Below are 12,698 nucleotides of genomic sequence, written 5' to 3'. Positions count from 1 at the left end.
TCCCTTCCCCTCCTTTCTCCCTTGTACTCATTTTTGTGAGAAGCTGCAGCCGCATCCCCCTCCTTTCTGCTATTTGCTGGGGCCTGTAGGCAGGGCAGTAAAGTGGGAAAGATGCCACATTATCTGTAAGTTACATTAAAGTTATATGTGTTCAGGAGTTTTACGGATTTATATAACATTATACCCTTACTGAATGAGTCCCTGCGCGCCCCTGCACCATATTAGGGGTCTTATTCTGAAGAAATGAGATTACCGCCGGTTTACTCTCAGCACGCGCCTATGATTACCTCTGATCTGCTGCTCACAACGTTCCCGTAAACAAGACATTATATTAATGGCCGTTATTAGCAGCTCTATTTAGGCTGTCATTGAGAATTTCTGTAGCGATTAGTCGTCAATGTTGATAAATGTTATTAATGAGTATTCCTGATGGCTGCTGGCAGCCGCTCGCCCATCTGTCTTCAGAGATTTCGCAATTGCAAGCAGATGGCAGAGCGTGGCGGGTCTCGTGCCAAGCGGAGTCAAGTCTGGTTCACACTCTATTGTATTGTCATGTCTCGGTAAATGAGAACATTTATTTTTAAGTAAATCTTTGATTTATATGAAAGTCTGGGAAAAAGTTTAGATAATGTTGTGTATGTGTCAAGATATTGATTCCAGTAGGGAAGTGTGGGATAAAATGGGCCAACAGAGATGATGGAGAGAAGCACAGGAGTCAAGATGGATAGCGGAACGTCTTGTCTGGGGTCTGATATTGAAGGTGTCTGTAAATGAGGGTGGTCTGAGCTTTGTATACCGGTAGGTTCTAGTCTGAACGGTGTATGTAAGTGGCATCTAAGGGGTGCATACGGTTGGGGTATGGTATAAGGGGGATATACAGGATGGGTGTGGTTTGGTGCCTGTATACAGGGGTTTAGCCTGGGGTCTGGGTTGGTGCTGGTCTGAGGTCTGTATATAGCATGGGACTTGCCTGAGGTCCGGGTAGAGAGTGCAGCTCGGCCCTGGGGTCCGGGTAGGGGTTGCGGCCTGGCCCCATCGTCCGTGTAGAGGGGGGCGGCCTTGCCGCGTCGTTCGCGTAGACGGGGGCGGCCTTGCCCCGTCGTTCATGTAGAGGGGGGCGGACTGGCCCTGTCGTCCGTGTAGAGGGGGGCGGCCTTGCCGCGTCGTTCGTGTAGAGGGGGGCGGCCTGGCCCGTCGTTCGTGTAGAGGGGGGCGGCCTGGCCCGTCGTTCGTGTAGAGGGGGGCGGCCTGGCCCCGTGGTTCGTGTAGAGGGGGGCGGCCTGGCCCCGTCGTTCGTGTAGAGGGGGGCGGCCTGGCCCCGTCGTTCGTGTAGAGGGGGGCGGCCTGGCCCCGTCGTTCGTGTAGAGAGGGGCGGCCTGGCCCCGTCGTTCGTGTAGAGGGGGGCGGCCTGGCCCGTCGTTCGTGTAGAGGGGGGCGGCCTGGCCCCGTGGTTCGTGTAGAGGGGGGCGGCCTGGCCCCGTCGTTCAAGTAGAGGGGGCGGCCTGGCCCGTCGTTCGTGTAGAGGGGGGCGGCCAGGCCCCGTGGTTCGTGTAGAGGGGGGCGGCCTGGCCCCGTGGTTCGTGTAGAGGGGAGCGGCCTGGCCCCGTGGTTCGTGTAGAGGGGGGCGGCCTGGCCCCGTGGTTCGTGTAGAGGGGGGAGGCCTGGCCCCGTGGTTCGTGTAGAGGGGGGAGGCCTGGCCCCGTCGTTGTGTAGAGGGGGGCGGCCTGGCCCCGTCGTTCGTGTAGAGGGGGGCGGCCTGGCCCCGTCGTTCGTGTAGAGGGGGGCGGCCTGGCCCTGGGGTCTATATCTATAATTGTGCCTTTTGTGTGGTCTGTAGTCATGCGGAATATATTGGTGCTATATAAATAAAATTATTATTATTATTATATGTGCTACTTGCTATACCCTAGTTAGGTTTATTGAAGATGTTCTTTTCCTCCCTGTATTCTTACCCTCTAATGATATGAGATGACATTGCTCATTTTGTCCCAGTCTTCAGCAAAGCTGTTAATTGATGTACAGAGAATAGGAAGTATCCATATACTGTGTTCCAGTGTGCAGTGTAAAAACTGCAGTATTTCAAGATTTGGATAAATGCATATAAAAAGGGGACAGTATTAATGTTCTTTAAGGAATTGTCCATATATTGACCTTTATTTATTGGGAATTTATATTATACTATATTACTAATAGGAATTTGCCACAAATGTTTTCCTATTACTTTTTTCCTTTTTTTCATAGATTGGGACAGGGAAAAGCTACTGGAAGACTGGATGTGCAGCCCCGAGAATTGCTGCCAACGATCAGGCGTTCAGATGCCCACCCCTCCACCCAGCGGATATAATGCCTGGGATACGCTCCCTTCTCCGCGCACACCACGTACAACCCGATCATCGGTCACCTCCCCAGATGAGATCAGTCTGTCTCCCGGGGACATCGACATGGCTCTGGTCCGTATCAAGTAATGGAGTCAAGGGTTGGGGAATCGTCACTGCCATCTTCTTACGAATGTTTGTCAGATATTGTTTTATTTTTTTTTATATGAAATATCGAAAGGATGTGTTATAAAAGTTCATTACCTACCCATTGGAAATGACCTATTTCATAAATAATATATTTTTTTCTTTTCCCTAAATATTTTTGCTCAGTGTGGCATCTGCATGTGCAGCATCTCTGTGTTTGAAGATCCAGTGGAGATCCCATGTGGACATGAATTTTGCAGGACATGCTGGGAATCGTAAGAATAATTTTAATATAAATTTAATTTTTTGTGTGTTTTTTTTTTTCTTAGTTAAAATCAGTTGGGAGCAGCAATTTGCTTCCTCAAGGGCCGTCATGAGCAACACAAGTTAAGCTAGGGAGGAACTTGGGGGCGGGGTGGAATCTTTAGAACCAATCAGGAAGGCTGAATAGTGGTGGGTGGAGCCACACTGTCTTTTGAAGATTTGACTGCACTGTGCCTTTCAGATTTAACTATTAAGATTTATAATAATTTACCTTTTTACATTAATGCCTTTTCATATTTAGCATTTGCTGCCAGTACAAATAAATATCGCCCTAGAATTTTTTTTCTTTTTTTGTATATACTTTTAGGAGAATCTTGTAGTTATCGGGAAGTAAAATAATTATGTGCTGTTTTATATGAACCTGGACACACAATACTTACTAAATTTGTTCCAATTTTATTGAAAATTACATTTTTATTTCAAAGCCATTGAAAGAAATAAAATGATAAAATATCAAAATTCCTTGGGGAAATATGTCCATGCCATGCAGAAATAAAATGTAATTTTAGGGCTCAGTACACCGACCTGTTCCTCCTGAACTGGAATTTAAAATTCCATCTTCCTGGAGTAAAATAATGAATTATTTACTGGCAGAAGGAATGAAGGTCACCTGGCTGCCAAGTCACCTGGGTAGGATGATTCTACATTATTCCCATCACCTTCGCGAGCTATGTCTACCAGTAGTTGGATGGTGTTAACAGGAAAGGGCCTCTCATTCTGGACCTTTATTTATCAGATCAAGATCCTCTCTCGTTTTGGAGGACTCACCGTGTCCGTGAATCACATGGACAGCCTATTGATTTGATTGAAAGCTTGTAATGTAATTCTTCATTCCGCCTGCGGAGGCGCTGCAGGGATATTAAACACTCGCCACCAGGTACCACCACAGTCGATCGTTGGGGATCCCAATAAAGGGATATCTTGTGATATGTCCGAAGATCGACAGATCAAATTTAGGTTCAGGGAACTGGTTGATCCTTTTTACGATCGGCCATCGTTAACCCCTTCTCGACATCCGCCAAACATAGTAGTTGGGGGCCTGCTCAATCCCATCATTACTTTTGTATTGTGTTACATTGAACAAACAATTGTATTGTTCCCCTTTTTTATGTATGTATGTATCTGTCCAAACCTTGAAATACTGCAGTCTTTACACTGGAACGTAGTATATGGATACTTCCTATTTTCTATACATCGCTTATTAGCCTTGCCGTATAGACTGGGACAGAATGAGAGGCTAAAAAATAAAGTGAAAAACTAGGAAAAAAAAAAAGTTTCAAAACTGTGTAAAAAAATAAATAAATAAATAAATTAAATAATCCCTCCTTTTCCTCATTCAAAAAAAAAATATAACTGTCCAGTATCACAGTGTCCACAATAGTCCGATCTATCAAAATAGAAAAACTATTTAATCTGAACCATAAATTGTCTAAAAATAAAATGTAAAAAATTAAAACCACTAGAATTGCCACAAAAACATCCATTAAATGATACCATTAGAAACCACTCGCCACCAAAACAAAACACCAAGCCCTCGCACAGCTATACATACGGGCAGAATTTTTTTAAGAAAAAGTTACCGGTTGCAAAAAAACACAACCCAAATGTTGTTTAAAAGAAATAAATAAAGAATGCAACAAAAAACTAATGTAAGTTTTGGTTTCGCCATTATTGTATCGACATTGAGAATCATGGATCAGTTTGTAAATAATTGAATGCCGGATTTGCTAATGGGTCTATAAAGTGAAATTTCACACTGATTGGTGGGAGTCCTGGTGCTGACACCACCATTGATTGTGGTATGTAAGGGCAGAAGTGTTCACTGATCATTGTGATCGGCGCTGATCCTCTGGTAGGCGGGACTAGCATAGCCATGTATGGTCCTGATCCGCTGGTAGGCAGGACTAGAGTAGCCATGTATGGTCCTGATCCGCTGGTAGGCAGGACTAGAGTAGCCATGTATGGTCCTGATCCTCTGTTAGGCGGGACTAGAGTAGCCATGTATGGTCCTGATCCACTGGTAGGCAGGACTAGCGTAGCCATGTATGGTCCTGATCCTCTGGTAGGCAGGACTAGAGTAGCCATGTATGGTCCTGATCCTCTGGTAGGCGGGACTAGAGTAGCCATGTATGGTCCTGATCCACTGGTAGGCAGGACTAGCGTAGCCATGTATGGTCCTGATCCGCTGGTAGGCAGGACTAGAGTAGCCATGTATGGTCCTGATCCTCTGGTAGGTGGGACTAGAGTAGCCATGTATGGTCCTGATCCTCTGGTAGGCGGGACTAGAGTAGCCATGTATGGTCCTGATCCTCTGGTAGGCAGGACTAGAGTAGCCATGTATGGTCCTGATCCGCTGGTAGGCAGGACTAGAGTAGCTATGTACGGTCCTGATCTTCTGGTAGGCAGGACTAGAGTAGCCATGTATGGTCCTGATCCTCTGGTAGGCAGGACTAGAGTAGCCATGTATGGTCCTGATCCGCTGGTAGGCAGAACTAGCGTAGCCATGTATGGTCTTGATGCTCTGGTAGGTGGGACTAGAGTAGCCATGTATGGTCCTGATCCTCTGGTAGGTGGGACTAGAGTAGCCATGTATGGTCCTGATCCTCTAGTAGGCAGGACTAGAGTAGCCATGTATGGTCCTGATCCTCTAGTAGGCAGGAGTAGAGTAGCTATGTATGGTCCTGATCCGCTGGTAGGTGGGACTAGAGTAGCCATGTATGGTCCTGATCCGCTGGTAGGCAGAACTAGCGTTGCCATGTATGGTCTTGATCCTCTGGTAGGTGGGACTAGAGTAGCCATGTATGGTCCTGATCCTCTGGTAGGTGGGACTAGAGTAGCCATGTATGGTCCTGATCCTCTAGTAGGCAGGAGTAGAGTAGCCATGTATGGTCCTGATCCTCTAGTAGGCAGGAGTAGAGTAGCTATGTATGGTCCTGATCCGCTGGTAGGTGGGACTAGAGTAGCCATGTATGGTCCTGATCCTCTGGTAGGCGGGACTAGAGTAGCCATGTATGGTCCTGATCCGCTGGTAGGCAGAACTAGCGTAGCCATGTATGGTCTTGATCCTCTGGTAGGTGGGACTAGAGTAGCCATGTATGGTCCTGATCCGCTGGTAGGTGGGACTAGAGTAGCCATGTATGGTCCTGATCCTCTAGTAGGCAGGAGTAGAGTAGCCATGTATGGTCCTGATCCTCTGGTAGGTGGGACTAGAGTAGCCATGTATGGTCCAGACTGTATAGATGCTGGTGAACACGTTACTTGGCTCCTGAGGGTTTTCTTTTTCTTTTTAGGTTTCTGAACCTTAAAATCCAGGAGGGCGAGGCCCACAACATCTTCTGTCCAGCCTATGACTGTTTCCAGCTGGTCCCTGTGGAAGTCATAGAAAGTGTGGTGTCTAAGGAGATGGATAAGCGCTACCTGCAGTTTGACATAAAGGTGGGGTACCGCTCTGTAGAAGTAACACCCACACCTCCCATGGAAAGTCCTTTCAAGAAATCTCCTGCTCATGTGAACAGTGGTGTTGGAGCTGAGAAGCCACAAGGGTTTCACATTCAGATTCTCTCATTATTGCTTGATGACCTTAGAAAACAATGACTTATCAAAGGGTATCCAATAAAATGTAGTATAGTGGGGCGCCCGCTGAAGTTTGAGGGGTATTGCAGGGCATCCGTTTTAAGTTAGAGGGGTATCGTTTGGGGCCCGTTGAAGGGATATAGTGGTGCGCCCGTTCAAGGGGAGCCCAACATACCCCTCCTTCGAGGGGTACAGTAGGGGGCCCATTTAAGTTGGAGGGGTATGTTGGGGTGCCTTTTGGAGGGGTATAGTGGGTCGCCCTTTGGAGGGGTATAGCGGGGTGCCCGTTGAAGTTGGAGGGGTATGTTGGGGCACCTTTTGGAGGGGTATAGTGGGGCGCCCATTGAAGTTGGAAGGGTATATGGGGGCGCCTGTTGAAGTTGGAGGCATATCGTGAGACACCCGTTAAAGTTTAAGAGGTATCGTGGGACATCTGTTAGTTGGAGGTATCATGAGACACCCCTTGGATGGGTATAGTGCGACACCTGTTGAAGTTGGAGGACCATCATGAAGCTCCCATTGAAGTCCGTGGGGAATCATGGGGCGCCTTTTGAAGTAAGAGGAGTATTATGGATCCCATTGAAGTCCGTGGGGTATCATGGGGCGCCTTTTGAAGTAAGAGGAGTATTATGGATCCCATTGAAGTCCGTGGGGTATCATGGGGCACCTTTTGAAGTAAGAGGAGTATTATGGATCCCATTGAAGTCCGTGGGGTATCATGGGGCACCTTTTGAAGTAAGAGGAGTATTATGGATCCCAGTGAAGTCCGTGGGGTATCATGGGGCGCCTTTTGAAGTAAGAGGAGTATTATGGATCCCATTGAAGTCCGTGGGGTATCATGGGGCGCCTTTTGAAGTAAGAGGAGTATTATGGATCCCATTGAAGTCCGTGGGGTATCATGGGGCGCCTTTTGAAGTAAGAGGAGTATTATGGATCCCAGTGAAGTCCGTGGGGTATCATGGGGCGCCTTTTGAAGTAAGAGGAGTATTATGGATCCCATTGAAGTCCGTGGGGTATCATGGGGCACCTTTTGAAGTAAGAGGAGTATTATGGATCCCAGTGAAGTCCGTGGGGTATCGTGGGGCGCCTGTTGAAGTAGGAAGAGTATTATGGATCCCATTGAAGTCTGTGGGGTATCATGGGGCGCCCACTAACTAGAATGTAGTAACACATGACGCCATTGAAGTTAGTGTGGTATCACATGCTGCCCATTGAAATTAATGTTACTTTTTCTGTCTCTTCATTTCCATTTTTTTCAGGCATTTGTAGAAAACAACACAGCCATCCGGTGGTGCCCGACGCCAGCCTGCGAGAGGGCAGTGAGGCTCAAGAAGCAGGGAAGCAATACGTCTGGTTCGGACACCCTGACCTTTCCGTTGTTGCGGGCCCCGGCTGTGGACTGTGGAAAAGGGCATCTGTTCTGCTGGTGGGTGCAGTGTCCTGTGTGTTCGTGGGCGCCTGCTCCTTAATTAGGGAGTACATTTTACCATGGATAGAAGTGTACCGATATCATACAGATTTTCCATGTAAAAAGTCCGTGTCCGACCTCGGGGACTCCCACCGTCCCTGAGAATGAGGGGATCGCTGCATTGTTTCACTGCCCAGCTGGGTGGCTAGTAGCGGTCCATTCACTTGAGTGGGGTCATCAGTGGTATATAGGGAGCCCCTGTAACCAGTATCTGAGGAATTAACCAGCCTGGACCAGAGTCCTCTCTAATCCCGGCTGTGGTCATTTCTCTCATATGTGCGCTGTGCATAATGTTAAGTACGTGCTGTGTGCTTTAAACGCATCTGTACACATTATTAAGTAGATCTCTTAGATCTGATGGGGCTGGTGTATTTACTATGAAAATCCATGTCAGAATGACTGTATAATTCTTGTAAAGAAGAAAAAATGTAAACCTCTGCAAACCTAGCCTGATGGACAGCTCCTCGGTCTTCCTCCTCTCTGTGAACCCTGCAGTTCTGGTTGTCATCTCGAGTTCAGTGATTGGCTGCAGCGCTGTTGGCGCTGCAGGCAGTAATAGACACTGAGAGCAGCGGTGGAAACTCTGTGCTGGACCTGGGGAGGGTGAATAAGGCTTGTTTTTTCGGGGGGGGGGGGGAGGGGTTAGAGGAAAGGTTTTATGAAACATCAGTCTTATTAAATCCCCCCCCCCTATATAAAGCCTCGCTGGCAGACTCTCGAGGGGCTGTGAGTCGTTTTACGTCCTCCGCAGGATGAACGCAGCAGAGTCTCCGGCATTATGTGCGGTAATCCCGAGCTTTTATGGTCAGTTTCTGGTTACTGGCAGGAGGCGAGCTTCTTTCTTACAGTCTTCTGATGGCGTCTACATCATTTATAATATAGGCGACATCTGAAACGCGGCATGACCGACGCCGCGGGGTCCGCATTTACACCCTCGTGGCGTATCCAAATGTTGTATGAACCTGCATAGAGAACGTGGCCTTATAAGACCCCACCAGAGCTATTAAATGGGGGTCCCAGGCTGCAGGGAGGTTCAGGTCGTGAATTTGTGAGTGCGCTGATTCCTCCCGGTGTCATCTGAGGACCTGGCGGATCCTGTATCAAGACCGCGATCAATAATTCATCATCGGGACCATTGAGGCTGAAGATGAGGCAGGAAGGTAACAGGAACGTGAAAGCAGCTACTCCTGGATTCTCTGCACTGTGCCATACTATCCAAATGATGGAGCCGTTCATCCTGGGCCTCCTGGTTCACCACAGCAACTTGCTCTTCCAAAGAGTTGGAATAAAGGAAAAGTTTAGGACGATAACCCCAAATTTATCACACTCTGTGCTCTCCCATCTTGTTAAAAGTTGCATTATTATTTATATTTATGATCTGTGCCTGAAAAAGCTGGGTGACAGCCACCAGGACACCAAACGGCTTTTACCACGGTTGTCACTAAGGGTTGTTTTTAGTCCATAATTGCAGAATGAAATGGTCAGGAGCAGCCGGTCATCTGATTGGAAAGGACCATGGCGGTGCCTGGGATCCCTCTCAGTCCTGTGCTCTTAAAGGGGTTGTCCCAAAATATAAACTTATCCACAGGATGGGATGATAAGTTTGTAATAGAATCGATTCTCCGCACACTGGTCCAGCGGCCATGTCGATACTCCATGGACATTGGAATGGAGCCCTGCGGATCGCCCGCTACCTGTCGACATTCACAGATCATCGTTGCGGCATGATATCGAGCCAGGTCGACTAATCTAAAGCACAAAAAAGGGGGGAAAAAACAAACCAGAAAATGGCTGCCAAGGGGTTTGTAAGAACTGAGCTGCAATACCAGGTGAAGCCACTGCCAGAAGTGTGGCACTGTGCTTCATAAACAAGAGAGGGAATATGGAGGCCAATGGCCCGGGAGTTAAGTTGGGTATGGATGTGCCAGCTTAATGAAGATGGGTCAACGCTGATTTCTCAGGAGCGGGCAAGTCTGGGAATATTGATTCTGGTTTTCTGTGTTGCAGGGAATGTTTAGGAGAGGCCCACGAACCGTGTGATTGCCAAACATGGAAAAAATGGCTGCACAAGGTGTCCGAGATGAAGCCGGAGGAGTGTAAGTATGAGATGATGGCGCGATAGGTGATGCCGACATCCAGCACAACTCTGTAATGAGCCGGCGTGGATTTAGGGCCAACCAGAGTGAGATCCATTCTTGCAACTAACTGAGCACCGCGGATGGCTGGGCCTTCTCACACTTCCTACCCTTCCGATAGGGTCCAGGCAAAGTGGCGGCCAGTGTGATTTAGTTCTGGGGGTCAGAAACCCTCCAGGACCAAAAGCCCCAATACATCAGACCGAGGCGGCAGTCCTGACACCACGAGTAGCTGTATATTATATATTATGTTCTCTTCTCCATTGTGGTCTAGTGGTCGGCGTGAGCGAGGCGTTCGAGGATGCTGCTAATTGTCTCTGGTTATTAACGAACTCGAAACCTTGCGCCAATTGCAAGTCTCCTATCCAGAAGAATGAGGGCTGCAACCATATGCAGTGTGCCAAGGTAAGAAACGTGGCAACTCAAGAAAGCCGCCACACCGAGCAGCTGATCGCCGCAGAGAGAAGCTTCTGGGACCCTGAGATCCCGCTGTACTCGCCAGTACTTAATTACCCGACCGGAACCATAGAGGGGCATCAAGTATCAAATCCGGGCAACTTCCTACAGTAGTGAGAAGTCATAACGGTGCGATGCATGGCTGCGCAGAGAGAGCTCCGTGGTGGGCGTCTGGCTGTGGGGAGAGCCCGGTGGGTGGGCGTCTGGTTGCGGGGAGAGCCCCGTGGGTGGGCGTCTGGCTGTGGGGAGAGCCCCTTGAGTGGGCGTCTGGCTGCGGGGAGAGTCCCGTGGGTGGGCGTCTGGCTGCGGGGAGAGTCCCTTGGGTGGGCGTCTGGCTGCGGGGAGAGCCCCGTGGGTGGGCGTCTGGCTGTGGGGAGAGCCCCGTGGGTGGGCGTCTGGTTGTGGGGAGAGCCCCGTGGGTGGGCGTCTGGTTGCGGGGAGAGCCCCGTGGGTGGGTGCCTGGCTGTGGGGAGAGCCCCGCGGGTGGGCGTCTGGTTGCGGGGAGATCCCTGCGGGTGGGCGTCTGGTTGCGGGGAGAGCCCCGTGTGTGGGCGTCTGGCTGAGGGGAGAGCCCCACAGGCGGGCATTTGGCTGCGGGGCTCTCCCCATGGGTGGGCATCTGGTTGCGGGGAGAGCCCCGTGGGTGGGCGTCTGGCTGCGGGGAGAGCCCCACGGGCGGGCATTTGGCTGCGGGGCTCTCCCCATGGGTGGGCGTCTGGCTGCAGGGAGAGTCCCACAGGCGGGCAACAATCTGCACTAATATTCTTAGGAGCTCCTCTTTTTATATGCTGTGTGTGTGTATATATATATATATATATATATATATATATATATATATATATATATATATATATATACATGTATGTGTGTGTGTGTGTATATATATATATATATATATATATATATATATATATATATATATATATATATATATATATATATATATATATATATATATATATATATATATATATATATTTGAGCAAAAAGTTAAAAAAAAATATATTTTCTGAAAATTTACTTCATGCCTTTTTTTTTTTTTTTTTTTTTTTCAGTGCAAGTACGATTTCTGCTGGATTTGCCTGGAGGAGTGGAAGAAACACAGCTCATCCACAGGGGGATATTACCGCTGCACACGTTACGAGGTGATAAATCAGGTGGAGGAGCAGTCTAAAGAGATGACGGTGGAGGTGAGAGCCGGAGACTGACCGGTGATTCTTGCTGTATGAAGTAGACCATGTATCTGGGAGGGATATTGACAGGTTCCTACAGACCTTTTATGACCATTGGTGCCTGCAGTAAGCTGAAATCTGCTTCTTTTCTCATCAGTGCCTTTGCACCATGCTTTGCACTGCAGCACTGCATGCTCATTGTATTTGTACAAAGACAGTTCACTAATAAGTCCTTTTATAGAAAAGGGATAGTCTGACCGATTTTATAACTAATCTTCCAGTGAGAACAAAAATAAAGTATCCGGCGATTTCTATATACAGACTGCGGACAGCGTAGATCCTGGAGACAACGTTCCTCTGTTTATTATAACAATGGGGGATTGATGGTTTTCCAGGGTGGAATTTATTTGGTATTGAAGAAGGCCGCCTTGACTAAAGGGGGAGTCATATAAACCTCTCCAGCTCCAGCCCATGCAACTTTCAGGGTCTCTGACGAAGCAAGGTGCAGCATAATGCGCTTTCACCGTCACGGGATGATGATATGGCGGCACGTAACGCCTAGTAGTTAGAGAAGCGTGTTACATGATCAGAATCTGGCCCAACCTGTTAATTAAGGCAATGTGGCAAACTTTATCTTTTGGGTTTTTTAGGCGGAGAAGAAGCATAAAAGATTCCAAGAATTGGACAGATTTATGCATTATTACACGAGGTTTAAGAACCATGAACACAGTTATCAGGTACCGTTCACTAAATTTCGTCTTCTATGGTAAAGATCGTCCTGGTTCGCTGGCGACACGTCGAGAGCGGATTGTCCGGTGCCCATGATGTATGACATGGTGTCATGTATGGCTGTAACATTGTGCGGCGCCTCGTGCTGCCTTCTCCTTGTCCCTTCCTGGATGTCACCTTCTTACTTCCCCAAAATTGTGACCCCATTGTTGTCACATGCAAATCTCCACTTCTATTTTTTTTCTTTTCCAGCTAGAACAACGTCTTCTAAAAACAGCCAAAGAAAAGATGGAGCAGCTGAGCAGAGCTCTTAGTGAAGGTGAGAGGCGCCATTTTTTTCCAGGAACGACGACCCAAATTTCACCATGAAGAGCACATG

General features: G+C 48.2%; 1 protein-coding gene across 2 annotated transcripts in view; it reads left to right on the top strand.

Moving 5' to 3' along the window:
• The window catches only part of ANKIB1 (ankyrin repeat and IBR domain containing 1), a 93,987-nt gene that overhangs the window by 48,972 nt on the left and 32,317 nt on the right, over positions 1 to 12,698 (top strand). For both annotated transcript variants that reach the window (XM_077268198.1, XM_077268197.1), the window contains exons 6-14: positions 2,242 to 2,450; positions 2,649 to 2,737; positions 6,077 to 6,221; positions 7,619 to 7,785; positions 9,835 to 9,923; positions 10,237 to 10,367; positions 11,474 to 11,608; positions 12,241 to 12,327; positions 12,572 to 12,638. In XM_077268198.1, the coding sequence (XP_077124313.1) occupies positions 2,242 to 2,450; positions 2,649 to 2,737; positions 6,077 to 6,221; positions 7,619 to 7,785; positions 9,835 to 9,923; positions 10,237 to 10,367; positions 11,474 to 11,608; positions 12,241 to 12,327; positions 12,572 to 12,638 (1,119 nt within the window). The remainder of the gene's footprint in view (positions 1 to 2,241; positions 2,451 to 2,648; positions 2,738 to 6,076; positions 6,222 to 7,618; positions 7,786 to 9,834; positions 9,924 to 10,236; positions 10,368 to 11,473; positions 11,609 to 12,240; positions 12,328 to 12,571; positions 12,639 to 12,698) is intronic.

This window comes from Ranitomeya variabilis, chromosome 6 (genome assembly GCF_051348905.1).
Source record: "Ranitomeya variabilis isolate aRanVar5 chromosome 6, aRanVar5.hap1, whole genome shotgun sequence".
Taxonomy (NCBI): domain Eukaryota; kingdom Metazoa; phylum Chordata; class Amphibia; order Anura; family Dendrobatidae; genus Ranitomeya; species Ranitomeya variabilis.
Note: the sequence above shows the minus strand (reverse complement) of the source record. Positions and strands in the feature narration are given on the sequence as shown.